We start from the raw sequence: 16421 nt of genomic DNA, 5'->3' as shown, positions 1-16421 counted from the left end.
TTATTTTAGATAAGAAAAATGAAAATTTACCATACCTGATATGTATTTGTATAAACCTTTTTTTGACTAATAAAAACTTTTTGAACAAAAGAATGCTATCTTCATCTTACTACTTTCATCCCCTTATCTAAGTGTAGAGTTAAGAAGGCGTTGAATTGATTATCTATATTTTCATATTAAAGTTTCCTTTAAGCCAAATTGATTCCTAGTAATTTCATGGGCAAATGTCATAGCTTTCTCTGCAACAATAAAGCAATTATTTTCCACTGTAGTCTACTCTGGATTGTTGGCAACACAAGGAAACAACAGCCAACAACCTAATAGTCGGCCATTGGGGTTCCATCAACATCCCAACTGACTACTAAAAAGCCACACACAACGAGGCGCCACTTAAATACCACGCACAGAATAGCCCAAAGCACAAACTCTGCTAGAGAGAAGTTCCCTGAGGATGGGCTCCAGCACAAGTCTGAAAACTTGCAAGGCTAAACCTCTGGTCCTGGTGACCAACCCAAATTGGATCCTGCTCTGGATTGTTTTCCATTTTCCATTTCCCAATCTGGTTTATAGTCCTGGAATTTCCAGTTTGATTCTCTTTCAACTACTAATCAAGTCTAACCCAGTTTAGCCTTATGAGAGCAGCCAATATTGTAAAACAGTACAGATATAATTTAGAAGAAGGTATGTGCCAGCCATTATGAAAACATTAGCTTAGCCCAGAAAGAGATGAAGATATCAGAAATTCAAGATTGCCCTGCCTTGATGTGTGTGTGTGCGTGTGCGTGTCTGTGTAGAAATAAATTCAAGTATTGTACCCTGTGACAATGTAGTTACAATAAGTCTGAGTTGACCTACTTTGAAGAGCTGACAAATACGGGCTATATACTGCAATAAAGGCAAAATATTAGGTTTAAATTATATTGAACTCATTCAACAAATTTTCTAAGAAAACATCTGTAAGATGTTATGATAAATTCATTATATGAGATGAGGCCTATCAGCAGTACTTGGTACATTTTTCCCCTGTCAAAATGCTTTCTTTTCTCCCTCTCATTCCCTTTTATGAGTAGCTCGCTTGATTCATTTTATTTAAGCAATTTCCTTAAATAAAGTCTTTCTTTCTTCACATGCATGTTCTGGCAGATTTTATATATATATATATGTATAAAAATATAAATATACTTTTTAAGTATATATAAATATACTTCTTTTGACAGAAATGATGTCACTTCATCCCAGAGAATGCACACTGATCAAAGAAGAGGGTGAAAACTATGGATTCTGCCTACGCATTGAGAGATTCAAAACAGGGCATCTAATTCGAAATGTAGAAAAGGATAGTCCAGCCGAGAAGGCAGGACTAAAAGATGGAGATAGAATCCTGAAGATTAATGGAGTGTTTATAGATAAGGAAGATCATGGAAAGGTGGGAGATATTTTATTTTGGGTTTGTTTCTAATGCAAAGCATACACTTTTACGCACTTCACCTATCAATTTGATCCTTATATGCATTTATTCAAAATATTTTCTTCTTCCAAAGATGAATACTTCCAAAATCTTCTGCCAGCACCCAAACCATGCAGAGCCAAAAAAAGAGAAAAAGCCTCTGCAAAGAAAATATTTCCTTCTTTCAGAGAAAAGCAGTTATTTTCATTCTCAATGAGCAAAATAATTCAGTTTCCCTTTCCCTTAGCCTTTCCGCCCAGTCAGTAATGATAGTAGAACTTAAATGACAACCAACTTCTAAGCACTTTGAAGAGACTTATGGCTGATTTAATGTCATGGTGTTTTCATCCCTGTATAATAGAAAAGATGAGAATGTGGTGAAGTCCTGAGAGCCACCATTTGAGAGCATTTACAGGAGTCTGTAATGGCTGATCTTAGCTAAACCAGCTAAGTTCAACTTTTGTATTTTCTACAACATCAGATATGAAATCACTACTCAAACTTCTGTCACTTAAGTACAATTGTCAAGAGAATAAATCCTATTGGTAGTATTATAAAACAGTGATTACTATTTTCAACAAATTCTCAGGGTCATAATTTTCCCTCTCCATTTTAGCAATCAACTTGATGAGAATTCTGCTTTTTCATTATTGTTGTGTCTGTCATAGGCTTCAGGGTAAGATAATAATGTCAAGTTGTATGCATATCAAAAAGAGGTAGGGTTTTGATTGCATAGTCGCAAGAGCTATTCTGACTTTTTAATCCTCTCTGTAAGAAACAGCTGTATGATACAGCTCTGTGACCTAGCTATCCTCTCTTGGATTTTTTTTTCTAATTCACGTTCTATGCCATTTAACTAGTTCTTTTAGCTACCTCTTAGTCTCTCATTGCATCAATTATAGGTGGCTGATTTAATTAGAAAAAGTGCAATTCCTATATTATTCCTTGTTTTGGATGACCATTCTTATGAAAGTGCATTAAAAGAAGGAATCAGTCTTGAAGAGTTGGCTAAAAAGTCACCAAACCAAGAACAGACAGAAGAACCCCAACTTGTGCAACCTGGAGAATCAGGTTCAGCTCCACAACCCCGTCTCTGTTATCTGACTAAGGAAAAAAATAGCTATGGTTTCTCTTTGAAGTCTTCTGCAGGTAAGGACAATAAATAAAAATAACATGTAAACCTCCTGTGTAGGAACCCTTTTAGATACCTTCTATAAGCGTGACATAATTTTGAATATGTATTTAAAGCCCAGATTTCTAAACCATCTATTAAAGGACATTATTAGGATGATCAGTTGTTATGCTAATTAAAATAAATCCTTGAATGAATCTGAAGCACTCCTAAAATGATAGAAATAATGAGTCGAAGCATCTATAAATGCCAAATTTCTGGACATATTAGACCATACTTGTATGTATTACTCAAGTATAGAAGAAAAATATTTGAATGCTTTTTCATTCAATGTCTGGGTGCTCTTCCACTGAAAAGAATTGTGGTTTTTAGAAATACAAGGCAGATAACTCTGACATGGCCCTCTCGGTCATTCTGGCTATAAATCCTGGGAACTGCACTCACAATTATGTGGAAGTGACAGGTTGCAGAATTCTGTTTATATTCTACTTGACAACCCATGCCCTATTGAGTCATCTTTTCAGAGATACTTCCTTACCTAAGCAAAGAAATAATTACCACAGGTGAGCAAAATGTAGTGGGAACAGGAGCAACTTTCAACTACCTTCCCTGTCTTCCCCCCTCGCGCCTCCTTTCTCCTCTCCCCATTCTTTCCTTCTTTCCCCCATCCCTTTCTTGCAGGCAAGTAAGTGGCAACTGCTGGGTGGGGAAGGAACAAGGGATTGCAAGACTCACTGAGAAATTGTCACAGAATGTTGAAAATGCAGCAGCTAGCAATCACAACTTACCCAAAATTTATTGCCTCAGAAGAATGAGTTTCAGATTTTGGACACATTTTTCATTAATCTTTTAATTAGTCCATTTCAGATACCTTGGCTGAAAAATTGTTGCCCTATGATGCATCATTTCAACCAGTGAAAGATCATGACAAAAAAAAGTTTACTAGTTTTTAGATAAGAATTTTCCCCATTTTAAGTGTTAGAATTTCTCACATTAATTATTCTTTTGTTGCTATGGTGTCAATGTTTGAATCATAGGGAACAGGAAAATGCCTTTTTCTTCAAAACCATTGGGAGTCAGTCATCACACAAGCAATGCAAAGCTTAGAAATTTTGATTGGGTTTTGTCAGCTATATAAATAGGTTGCTTTAGATCATCCACAGTCTATGTTGCCATGGCCTTCTGATATAGGAATCCAGGCTTTTGTTATATTGTTAAACCTCTATAAGGAAGTCATTCTATGCAGGGATGGGTTCTACTTACCTTTACTACCAGTTCGCAATGGGATTGCATGTGCAGAAGTCCCTTGATGACGTTGGGGCAGGTGGGCAGAGCCTCCCACGGGTTTTACTACTGGTTCTATAGAACAGAACTGGGAGCAACCCACCACTGATTCTATGACAATGTGAACAAAAGAAGTGACCAGAATGCTGCATTATTACATGATTCTTTATGTCCACATTTGAAAATATACTGTAAACAAGATATCTCTTCAGGTAGTTTTAATTTGCATGCCAGAAGCAGGGCACCGAGAGGTTTATTAAATGCTAGAACAAGACTAATCTGGCCCTCCTGCCCCCCTGTGCATGTGCATGCACCCCCCTACATGCGCCACCTATGTATGCGTGCACAGCCCCTTACATGCCCCTGCACATGCGCGGTCCCCCCCACGCGCCCCATCCCCCATGCATGCATAGCATAGACCTGCGCATGTAGTTCAAAATTCAATAAATTACACAAATAACTGTTCACTGAGTTTCAGATTAATAAAGGTTATATTGAACAAGGCTGCAAGGCAGTTTTGATATGCACACAACGTATAGAGTATGAAGTTTATGTACAATATTGTTTTTTCTTTTTAAAAATTTGGTTTTGTAAAAATTTTTTTAAATTTCCTTTTCATGGGCCCCCTTTGAGTTCCATGGGCCCCAGAACAATGTATCGGCTGAACTCTCCTCTCTTCAGGTCTGGCCAGAAGTAGCTAATGTATTTTGGGAGGGAGGGGGAGCGGGGGGAGAGACAGAGGTAGAGAGAGAGAGAGAGAAAGGGAGAGAGAGAGGGAGGGAGGGAGGGAGGGAGGGAGAGAGAGAGAGATTTGGTACCTAAAAGTAGGTGTAAAATAATAAATCAAGTTCTAATGAACACTAGAAAAACAAGTAGTAGTTAATAAGTAATCAGTCACTTACACCACTATAATTGCAGCTCCCCCTCCAAACATCTGACAGAGCATAAACTATTACTGGGTTACAGCATAAGAAGTTTTTTTTCAATTTCTGAGGCACTGAATGGGCATAAATGTTATTGCCATGTTTCTGCTGCCATATTAGTGTTGTTTGAACTAGACTAGATATACCCATGCTGTGTTTACTATGAGCAAAATGAAGATATTAACAAGTAAATCATTATTTCTATTTCTCCTATTTGCTTCTCATTTCCAGGACAGAAAAGTTTATTCATTGTAGATTTGACTCCACTGGGTGCAGCTGTAAAAGCTGGAGTGCAGCCAAATGATCGCCTTATAGAAATCAACGGGGAGAATGTGGAAAACAATACACATGAAGAAGTAGTTGAGAAGGTACTTTAAGCCTTAACCTTATTTGTCAGCCAATTCTAGATAATTCAGATCAAATTAGAATGGTAATTTGATGGAATATAGATAATTATTGCTCCAGTTGCATCTTGCCACAGCATGCGCAAGTAGATCGCCTTAGACAAAGACTGACATGCACAGATGGAAAATAAAATTGCACGCAATAAATGGAAAAAAATGTGTTTGAATTAACTCTTTCATATTAAGCAAGGTGAATTACATGGTCCCTAAAGTTAAGTGCAACCTCCTCCTAATGGTGTCTCATCCTTCCAAATTTGATCAAGTCATATCTATCTATGTGCTTTGTATTTTCCATTATAAAAATTTATTTCTAAGTTGAATAATAACTCTGAGTACTAATAGTATTACTTGATATATTAAGTGTTTAGTTCCAAAATAAGCTAAAAAGCTCTGCACACCTGAAATATATAAATATGAGAATAAGAAAATATTGTAAATATCAATTTCAAAAATGAGGAATTTATAATGATAGTACAGAACAATTCTAGCTTCACCAATGAAAATATCATTTAAAAAAAGGACTGGTTGTATGCACTGGTTGTATGTAGGTGATATTGTTTCAACCTGCACATAGGACAAAAATATAAACTCTATGTCTATGTCCTCAGATTAAGAAGTCTGGGAATCGGGTTGTGTTTCTACTGTCAGATGAAGAAACTGACCAGTATTACTACAGACAGAATATGCAGCTGATAAGGGGAAAGGCCAATCTGAAATTATTACCACACAAGCCCCGAAATCTTGAGCTCAAGAAAGGGAATAATGGTTATGGATTTTACCTGAGAATGGAGGAAAATGGCAAAGGTAAGAATTAGGCCACAGTGTAGTATAACTATGCAATATGGACTTTACTTTTTTAACAGATGTGTAGTCGATTCCCAAGCCCAAGCTATGGAATAATTAAAAGGAGAAATAGCATTTAAAGCACTCCACAATTTCCTTCCACGTTTAGCCAGTTATCTCTTTTTTAGTCTTGCATAACAGTTGTTGAAGGGAAAATCTCCCATTCCAGTTTTATGGGTGTGGTCTGGCCTCTGCTTTCTGAAGTATAATCTTCTATTAGAATGTCCACAACAGAGGGTATATATCAAAATGAACGGGCCATGGGCAAACTTAGTATCGCCTTAATACTACAGTTTGAAAACTAAAGTACAAAATTAAACATAGGCTATGGGACTATGCTTTGCTATGATATTAGACTTTTCTGATATATATTTTTTTATTCTGGGGGTGCAGGTCACTTGATTAAGGACATCGATTCAGACAGCCCTGCAGCTAAAGCAGGTCTCAGGGACAATGATATCTTGGTTGCCGTAAATGGAGAGCCAATTGAAGCACTGGACCATGAAGCTGTGGTAGAGAAAATCAGACAATCTGGTGAAAAAACAACCTTACTAGTGGTGGATGAAGAGACTGATACCATGTATAAAATGGTAAAGTATACAGCTTCAGTGCAAGAATGAGTTAATTTGGAAATTATGTAATGAGCTGTGACATGGAAGGGGGAAAGAGCTGTAGCTGTAGCTGTCCTCATGCAAATGTGTATGTATACCTAACATTCTGAGAATATCAGCTTTAAATCTTTATATATACACCTGTTCTAGCCTTTCTGGTTACAAGACAACTTTGTGTTTGCAGCGCTTGAGAATAGAATAGAATAGAATAGAATAGAATAGAATAGAATAGAATAGAATAGAATAGAATAGAATAGAATAGAATAGAATTCTTTATTGGCTAAATGTGATTGGACACACAGGAATTTGTCTTGGTGCATACACTCTCAGGGTACATAAAAGAAAAGATACATTTGTCAAGAATCATAAGGTACAACACTTAATGATAGTCATAGAGAAACAGTCAAGGTAAATCTTAAGGATATCAGCAACAAGGTTACAGTCATACAGTCATAAGTGGGAGGATATGGGTGATAGGAACGATGAGAAGATTAATAGTAATGCAGACTTAGTAACTAGTTTGACAGTGTTGAGGGAATTATTTGTTTAGCAAAGTTTAGCAGAGCATTAAAAACCAAAAAATAGTTCTGGTAACTTTACAGAACCAGATTTTTCTAGATTGTTTTCTCTTGCAAATGAACTCATGGCACTTAGTCACTTTTCCAGAAGTAGAATTCTGATTCTTGTAATAAAAAGAATACCCACCCTGGAATATTTCCAGCTCAATTTCCAGGCTTTTTTATGACACCAATCATAGCTATCAGATTACTTCTGCAAAGTCAGAACTAGTTAGGTCAAAAGCCAGGATTCTATGGTTACTAATGAAAATATGCACAATGCAGCTAGATAACTTCAAAAAATTGAAATTTCACTGCAGCACTTTTTGACATTGTAATCCTGCTTCCATTTTAAGGATGAGGAAAGGACAACACAGCAGCCTTCAGGCTGTCCAGTTGTTAAAATAATATTTGCTTTCTGGGGTGCCCAATATGTTGTCATGGCAAAATTATAGGCTAAGTAATCTCTTTCAGAAATCAAGCATTATGTTCTACTCTTTATTTAAAAAGAAAATCTAGAAGAGCATGCATTAGATCCATTACATACATAATAAATTCCAAGTTCTTGCAAACATCACATTAATAGTGCTGTTAAGGAGACAATTTCAATATTTAAATAGCATGGTAGCTATCTGCCTTGTAATCTGGATACTAATAGCAATGTTTGCACATTATACTTTGGATTCTGAAATGAATTGTAATGGAACAAATCAGTTCTTTTATATTATTTGACCTCTAAGAGAAGTTATGTTGAAGTGACCTTGATTTCTCCTCTATTTAATTTTCCTGGGAACAATATGGACGTGATTTGCTATTGTCTTCTTTCAGGTATGTTCTTTTAATTTTCCATTGATTTCCAGATGATCTTTTATTCAAGTAATAATCAGGTCTGAACATGCTTAACTACTCAGCCCTGGTTGATTAAGTGTTATTACTTACTGTAATGGAAGAAATGCCAAAAAGAAGAAGAAGAACTAAAAGAGCTGAAGACATACAGAACATGACATTTATAAGAATTATACTATTAAATCACTATCTAGTTGTTATCTCTTTCCTAGTTAATCTGATTTCCAGTCTCCATGAGTTTGAAGAGAAAGAGTTTAGCACAAATGCTATGCCACTTTGCTGTATAAGATTATATTGTTATCTTGATTTAAAACTTTTCTATACAATTCATATTTAAAATACAGTTGTCCTTCTAAACCTTATTTCCACTCTGAATGCCATAATTACTTTTATGAGGACTTCGAAACAAATCATGTCATATTAGAGCCATACAACATGTACAGCTTTAATACAATATAAAAGCCTATATTTAATAAAGGGTTTGATGTAAAACAGAAAAATCAGATAAGATAGCAACAATAGGAATTGCATAAACTGCTCTCAATTGCGTAACCCTACTTCGGCCATAAGGTCATCTTTCAATTTGCTATCATTCTTAGATTGAAACAAATGACATTTGATAGAGATTTATTTATGGTATTCTCCTCCTCTTAAAACTATTGATCCCTTTCAAGACAATTGCCTTAATTTTTTATATTACAGGTAGACCTTGACTTATGACAATTGAGTCCAAAATTTCTGTTGTTAAGTGAAACATTTGTTAAATGAATTTTGCCCCATTTTATGATCTTTCTTGCCAAAGTTGTTAAGTGAATCACTGCAATTGTTATGTTAGCAACATGGTTTTTAATGAATCCGGCTTTCCCATTGATTTTGCTTGTCAAAAAGTTACAAAAGGTGATCATATGACCTCAAGACACAGCAATAGTCATAAGTATGAACCAGTGCCAAACATCTGAATTTTGATCATATGAGCATGGGGATGCTACAAAGATCATAAGTGTAAAAAATGGTCATAAGTCACTTTTTTCAGGGTCATTGTACCTTTGAAAAGGTCACTAAATGAACTGCTGTAAATTGAAGACCATCTGTATCACAGTTGGTTGTATAGTCAGCCAGATATTTAGACTGAATTTAGCATTTTTGTCTACCTATTGAGTCCTTCCCAATGACCTGGAGTAGGCAGATGTTATTGTTTGGTAGTGTTATCACAGAGTATAAGCTAATCCAAGTAAAGATGCCTACATTCAAAGTGGAATATAAGCACATAAGCAATTATAGGATCTTAAAGTGACAACATTACCATATCAATAAACACTTTTAGAACTATTTTTGTTTTATTTTCGCTAATTTTTGCTATTTTGACAGGATGTAGGAACAAAAGAGTAATTGAAGGTGCGATCTACCGATAGGCAGGAGAAATTATATACTGTAGTTTGAGATTGCCTTTGCTTATTTTGCAGATCTGACCTGCAAATGTCTAGGCTACTCCTCAGGTTTCCAGCATCTTCTTTCCTGACAGCTGAATTTGTTTTAGTCCTATTCAGATTTTAATTTAATTCCTTTTTAGATGTATATTCCACCTTACCTTTAGGAGCTAAAGTACTTTAGTACTCCATTTATTTTTCACAACAGCCCTGTGAAGCTTGAATTCTGTTAGAAAGCTGCCTCATTAAAATCCTAAGCCTCTTAGCACATTACCTCCCAAACTGCATTCCCTCCAGGAAAGGGGTCAGAAGTTACACAGTGGTGGTAGAATGGGGCAAAATAACAATGAGTAACGTTTAGGCCAGAACTGGGCAAGACAGATAATTTATTTTCAAACTTTATAATTTAAAGTTTCAAAAAATGTTTTCTTTTGATATATACTCCATAAAGCATTTGGGCATGTGTAATTCTCCTTCCTAATTAGCTTCTCTCCAACAATGGGGAAATGCTTCAACTCGTCTAGGCTATTATCCACCTCTCCCAGACCCACACAAAGTCCCTTGGTTGATTGTCAAAATATGCCAGTGGGAGTCACAATGGAGTCATTGCTCAGCTCCAAGAGTCTGTCACCAAACTATATTTTCTTACAATTTAGCTGCCTCTAGCAATTTAAACCTCCTTCCTTCTGGATTGTAGAAAACTGTAAAGAGCTGGGGGAGAGGAGACATCCATGGCATCTGCACCTCCACTGGTGTTCCACAACATGAAGAATTGTGTATCATCATGCTCCAGCTGATATTAATTATGTTTCAATTGATGTTTCTTTGTTCTTGGTTAAGGCTAAAATATCTCCTTGTCTCTACTACCATACAAGACTCGAGCCACATCTGAGCACTACAGAGAAAGTCATGCATGCTGAGGAAGAAAATCACAAGCCAAGACTCTGTAAACTCATAAAAAGTACCACCGGATTCGGCTTTCGATTGAATGCCATTGACAATATACCTGGAGTGTTCATCAAAGAGGTATTACTCTAGAATCTTAGAATCTTTTCATTGGCAAACAAAACAAGTCACCATTGATCAGGCAAAAAAGCAAAACCTTCTATCCTATAGTGTGAATATACTCAGCAGAATATATATAGAAGTACATCTTTGTTCTGTGTCTTACAAAGATACAATAGCTGCTGAATAAAAGGAATTTGAAACCGACACAGTATAATATGTTCCAAAACCAAACAGACTAATTTATTGATGCTCATTGTGGAAACATACTTTTGGGATTTAATACTTGGAACAACATAATACACCCTTATTCTCATATTTTGATTCCATCTAAACGTTTTTCATTCCTTCTCTGCTAACTTTTTTTGGCAAAAGCAATCTTAAAATATGATTTAATTAAAGTTGATTGAATTAGCATTTTATGTACATTAAAGAAATTGTCATCTTGTTACTAAACATAATTTTTAAAATAGTATTGGATAATTAGATTCAGACTAAGAATGTTTATTTTTTTTTAAAAAGTGTTAGTCTTCAGGAAATGGTAAGTATATTTGCCGGGGTTTTTTCCTAAAGTCTAAGTAATAAATTTTTCCACGAATTTTATTTCCCACATTGATAAGAGTATACAAATATAGTCAGTATAAAAAAATTCAGTCTCAATTATTTGCAGAAAAAGAAATTTATATCAAAAAGAATTGATATAAATTCTGAAGTTATGTTCAATGTAATTTAAGAGGTGACTTTATGATGGGGAAAATAATATAGAGCCATTACTTACGGAAACAATGAATGTTTGCCTATTCATGGAAACTGGAGTTTTGTTTTTGTTACTTTAGAAGCAGTCATTTTAAAAAAAAATTGATTTGTATGTACCTATGATAATAAACATATCTTGTCATTAGTATTTCACTAAAGAGCAGAAAATATAAAATATAGCTGCAGTCAGATTAGGTGTGTCTCTATTTATCTGGAGCAAGGAGTAAAGTTTGTGTTTGGTTCATTTTTTTAGAAATTGCAATCCCCTCTCCATAATGGGGCTTTTTCATGTTGGGGAGCAGACATTATTGGACAAAATGGTTATCTTAAGTTTCTACAGGCATTTGAGACCTTAATTCAAATGTGAGAGTTAAGCGCTCACTTGTAGCACTCACCCCCAAAGGAGCCAGTAACAGGTTCTTCTGTCCCTCTTCTCCGATGACCAACCTGCCTGGTCCAAATATAGCAATACACCTTGCGGGATTTCTGAGGCTTTAATTAAGATAATAGTCCTCTCCAGTCAGGTGATAAATCCAGAAACTGTGGCTGGATCAAGAATGCAGCCACTTTTGAGTTTCACCCTTGACTAGGATTTCACCTCTTATGGCAGCAGAAATGCAGTCCACATCCCAGAATGCCTAGTGGCTCAAAATCTGTCAAATGGAAGTCAAAGCATTGTAAATGACAACATACTATTTTTGCACAAAACAAATGGGTTCCAATTGTAACACCATGCTTGCCATCTTGCAGGCATTCTCTCCATGCATGCCCCCTTCTGCAAGTAGTCATGTTTTTATCCAAAACAGCAGCACCAGGCTACAATCAGCCCTCAAGCCCTTGAATAAAAAAAGTAAATTTGTATTTGTATGTATGCCACTTACCATGGACTGCCTGCTCCTCTCAATCAAGCAGAACACAGCTTCTACTACATTAATTTCAGACGATCTAATTGCAGGTAAAGGAGGATGGGCCTGCCAACATAGCTGGGCTACAAGATGATGACATTGTGATAGAAGTGAATGGTACCAATGTAGAGAATGAAGAGTATGAAGATGTAGTAGCAAGAATCCAAGACAGTGGTAACAGCCTGACACTATTGGTGTGCGAAGAAAAGGCTTATCAGCACTTCTGCTCCCAGAATAAGGCTGTAACAGCCTCAATGGCTGACCCATTAAATGACGACCCTGGTGAGCCTCCTGCTTATGCAGAGATACAAGCAACAGAGCCAAAAAATACACTGGCAGAACCACGAGAAAGGGTGAGTTTCCTCGAATTAACTTCAGAAAAATCTCACAAGAATCTGTGGCATCTGGTTATCAAACCAATATGATACGCTGCAAATGATTGAATGATCTACGCTAAAGAATTGGCTTAGAGCTAGGCTGAACCTTTGCTCAAGCTGTGCTTAAATCACAGAACAGATAAACATTTGTAATTAACCAGTTAGATGAGTTGGTTTTTAAATGATTTTTATTGCAAAATTTTAAGCATTCATAATCAGACCATCAATTCATCTCACAGCTCAATCTATAAATCTATAAAGTTTATGATATACTGTAATTGATTCCTCTTAATGGTGATATAAATCTATTTGCAGTCTTTCTAAAAGTTATTGCTTTCTTTCATTAGGCCAGCTCATCCTCCTCTGAAGATGACACTGCAATGTGAAGATAGCAGAGTCCCAAGTCCTTTTCCATATTGAACCTGAAAGGGGCTGCTATTCTGAATTAAATGTGCCAATACTGCCAAAAAAATTCTTGACTGTAATCTTATAATACTTACTTGAAACTAAGTCACACTGAGAATTACTTTCAAATGAATGTACTGAAAATAATATAGCTAAGCTGTTCTCAGAGCAGAGTCCACCATACCACACTGGATGCAAAAACATCACAGGATTAATTTCAACCAAAGATGGTACTAGAGTACAGTACTAAGTTAGTACATGATACCGAGTTCTTGTCCTTCATTCTTCAGTGTGCGGGTGTTTAAAATGGGGGCAGAGATGTGATTTAGATATACAAATAGATGGTATGAACCAAGTTTTTTTCCCATGTTAATTTGAACATGAGTAAAATCTCTGCAACCAGAGTTTTTTATCAGAAACTATGGTCATGCTAAGTGAAATCACAATGAGAATTCAATTGTATGAAAGGAGACTTACTGTATCAATTAAAACTAAAATATATTGCATTTATTCTGTGATATTTTTGTCTACTACATCCAATTTTAATTAAGTGCAGAATTAACTTTAGTTCTTTTGGCTGAGCATTAGGTTCTGCAAAGAAACCAAAGAATACTATGGTAGCTACTTATTAGGATGTCTAGTTTCTGATGGATACCAAGTTTAAAAATAAATTGTTTCATTTTATCTCATTTAAAATGTTGTGAGTGAAAATAGGAGGAAAAAGGTGTACTGTATTAGGTATGTTCTCCACCTTGAGTTATACAAATAATAAAGATGATAAATAAATAAATAACAGTCAGTTTGTCTTTCGCATACAGCTTGACTTACCAGCTAACATTTCAGAGCACATTATTCCAATTGCACTCACTTGTTCCACCCATGAGCAGACTGCTCCAACTTATGCAATGCAAGGGATGCCAGTCCCTCAGTATCACAAGACTGGGGCACTGAATTTTAGTAGCAAATGATCAACTATCAGTAGCACCATTTCCCTCCTCATCCCCAGCACTCTCCACCTCAAATTCAAGATAAAGATTAAAATTAGAAATTCTTTCCTTCCAGTGATGTTGTCCTATTATTCATTTCCTGCTGTAGGAACTAAACAGTCCTATAAAAGAAGCCAAGAACAAACCAATGTTGTATAGGCTTTTGTTGTGAATTTGCAACCAAACACTTGAGCGTAACATTCAGAGTTGTCTTTTTTGTGAAAGAATAATGAAGACAAGAAGCTCTTTCAAAGTAAATATTTTCTTTTAAAAATCAAATTTTTCCTGTAGTTAAGATAACAAAAGTATGTAGTCTTCGTTGGTGTTTTATTGTTATTCTTTCATCATACCTCATTCCTTTTTCTCATCTGCTTGACGGACAGAAAATGCTGCTGAGTTCCCAATTCCACAAAGTTTTTTTGAGCTTTATAATGCCAACAATATAGATCGGTGATTCTTAAACTTTTTCCTCATGACCCTTTCCCATTTTGAAAAAATATGGGGGAACCCTCAAACCATTTTTCTTTATATTTATTGTATATTGGTGTCTTTCAGTTAGTTGACTCCTGACAATTGCAAGAAGTCCCTTAAATTTGCTTGGTGAGATATTGGAAGCAGTTTGCCATTGCTTGCTTTCTAAGTTGTGAGAGAATTACTGGCCCAAGGTCACCCCACTGGCTTTCAAGCCTAAGGCAGGACTAGAACTCAATCATCTCTCAATTTCTGGCCTGGTGTCTTAACCACTACAACTAAACTGGATGTCAATATTTACCTTATTAAATTTGACAATTTGCTGCTACTGCTGCAACAATTGTAGCAGTAACAATTGTTCAGTGGAATTTTAATACTGTATTACTTTTCAATAAAGGCTGGCAAGTAATTTTGATTTTGTGGACCCAAGAGGAACTGAGAGAAAACCCTGAGTCCTTAAATCACAATTTAAGAAAAACTGATCCAGATTTTGAAGCCAGTACCTAATCCTGACAATATTTCCTTACCAACAAACCAAAAGATACTACTGATAATCTGAAGTAACGCTGGTAGATTCTCTTCAGTGCCCCATATATTAAATTATTATCAAGATATTTACCTACCCTACATTATTTTACATATTGAACTTCCATGTTTGCACAGGGTTTTTCAGCAATATTGAAGTTACTTGAGATTTACTGTACAGTTCTTGGTTTCTAAGAAGCATGACAAGAGCCTATCAAAAAATGTGTTAAGTTTTCCCTTGTATTACATTAAGAGTTATAACTGAGAAATGACATTTGGAGAAGTTCTAAGAGCCACATTAACAGTTTTGGAGATGACCACTTTTAATGCTTGGACCTGACATTGTGAATGTTAATTTAATGGCATGAAAGGAGGGAAGTGATTAGCAGTACTAGACAACGCTTGTATTTTTTAGTTCCAGGGAGATAGGGATTTTTTTTTCACTTCAGTCAGAAATTAATAATTCATCAAACTTTGTTCCACTTCAAAGAAGAAACTTTACAAATCTATAAACTATAAGAAAATTATTGGGAATTATTACAAATATTGTTTTATTTAGTCTTTAGAATCATTATCTTCAAGGTAAAGACAATGAAGCAAACATTTTGCCAACTCCATTGAAAAAAAATTGCAGAATGGTGTCGTCATAGCCAGTCTTTTGAAAAGTCTCTAATATTCCCCTTTTTAAAAAATTTTCTCTTTTTTATGGAGCTGGAGACTGTCCTTGTGAGACTGCTTGTCACTCCTTGTCTATAGTGAAGCATCTGATTTGAACCAAAGAAATGAGTGTCCATCATTGAAGAGCCATCTTAAAATGGTGATATGCCAAATCCATAATTGCGAATAACTGCAGGCTGTAGAATTAAAATAAATTCAGAGTGTCATATGTTTCTCAGGAGCCTGCTTATGTGCCAGATAGAGAAACAGGATGCTGGAGAGAGCACTGACAAGAAATATAACATCAAACCATCGGTGGTAGAAGTTAAACTGTAATTCTCCTAAAACTTCGGTAATGATAGTACGATATTCTAGAGGCATACTCATTCGAATCAGAAGCACAGAAGATACAAAATACATTCCCTGCAGAGAAGATAAAGGAAACATTAGACTTCCCATTTTCCTCGCTGCTGACATAGCTGGGAGAGCAAAGTTGCTACTCAAATGGGTTAAAATACTCACCATAATCTGTGCCAGCAACAGAACAATAACATTAGAAGACTTGCTACTTGAGATTGCATAGAAAAACTAAGAAAGATAAACACAGAAAGTCAGCTCATAGGCTGAAATGATAACAACATGGCAAACATGATTTAATAAATGTTTTAGAACTAAATTAAAAAGAAGTCACATTCATAGTAATGAAAGATCTTCATGTTTAATGTGACCACCAGCATTAGAACTGCTTGTTAGAAACAATGTAAGGTGTGGTAAACGTATTTTCCATTATACATATTTCATCATACCTCATTCCTTTTTCTCATCTGCTTGACGGACAGAAAATGCTGCTGAGTTCCCAA

The 16421-nt window shown here is 35.7% G+C and overlaps 1 protein-coding gene and 1 long non-coding RNA gene across 2 annotated transcripts; one reads left to right on the top strand and one right to left on the bottom strand.

The window, feature by feature from the left end:
• Positions 1 to 1222: 1222 nt before the first annotated feature.
• PDZK1 (PDZ domain containing 1) lies at positions 1223 to 12964 on the top strand. Its single transcript, XM_058186371.1, has 7 exons — positions 1223 to 1426; positions 2350 to 2596; positions 5018 to 5154; positions 5799 to 5994; positions 6427 to 6623; positions 10315 to 10500; positions 12191 to 12964. The coding sequence occupies exons 1-7, from the start codon at positions 1223 to 1225 to the stop codon at positions 12563 to 12565; spliced, it is 1542 nt and encodes a 513-aa protein (XP_058042354.1). The 3' UTR covers positions 12566 to 12964.
• Positions 12965 to 15202: 2238 nt separating this feature from the next.
• On the bottom strand, positions 15203 to 16322 carry LOC131200047 (uncharacterized). Its single transcript, XR_009155487.1, has 2 exons — positions 16084 to 16322; positions 15203 to 15984 (listed from the first exon to the last, which is right to left on the bottom strand). It is a non-coding gene; the product is annotated as an uncharacterized LOC131200047 (long non-coding RNA).
• Between the last annotated feature and the right edge of the window lie 99 nt (positions 16323 to 16421).

The sequence above is a fragment of the Ahaetulla prasina genome, chromosome 5 (genome assembly GCF_028640845.1).
Source record: "Ahaetulla prasina isolate Xishuangbanna chromosome 5, ASM2864084v1, whole genome shotgun sequence".
Lineage (NCBI taxonomy): Eukaryota > Metazoa > Chordata > Lepidosauria > Squamata > Colubridae > Ahaetulla > Ahaetulla prasina.
This window is presented reverse-complemented; position numbering and strand designations above follow the sequence as displayed.

What these genes read in the sequence shown, in the direction of transcription:
- PDZK1 (XM_058186371.1), top strand. Translation starts at nt 1,223, where the DNA reads ATGTCACTTCATCCCAGAGAATGCACACTGATCAAAGAAGAGGGTGAA. An exon ending in ATAAGGAAGATCATGGAAAG is followed by an intron (nt 1,427 to 2,349) that starts GTGGGAGATATT and finishes CATCAATTATAG; the next exon opens with GTGGCTGATTTAATTAGAAA. An exon ending in ATGAAGAAGTAGTTGAGAAG is followed by an intron (nt 5,155 to 5,798) that starts GTACTTTAAGCC and finishes CTATGTCCTCAG; the next exon opens with ATTAAGAAGTCTGGGAATCG.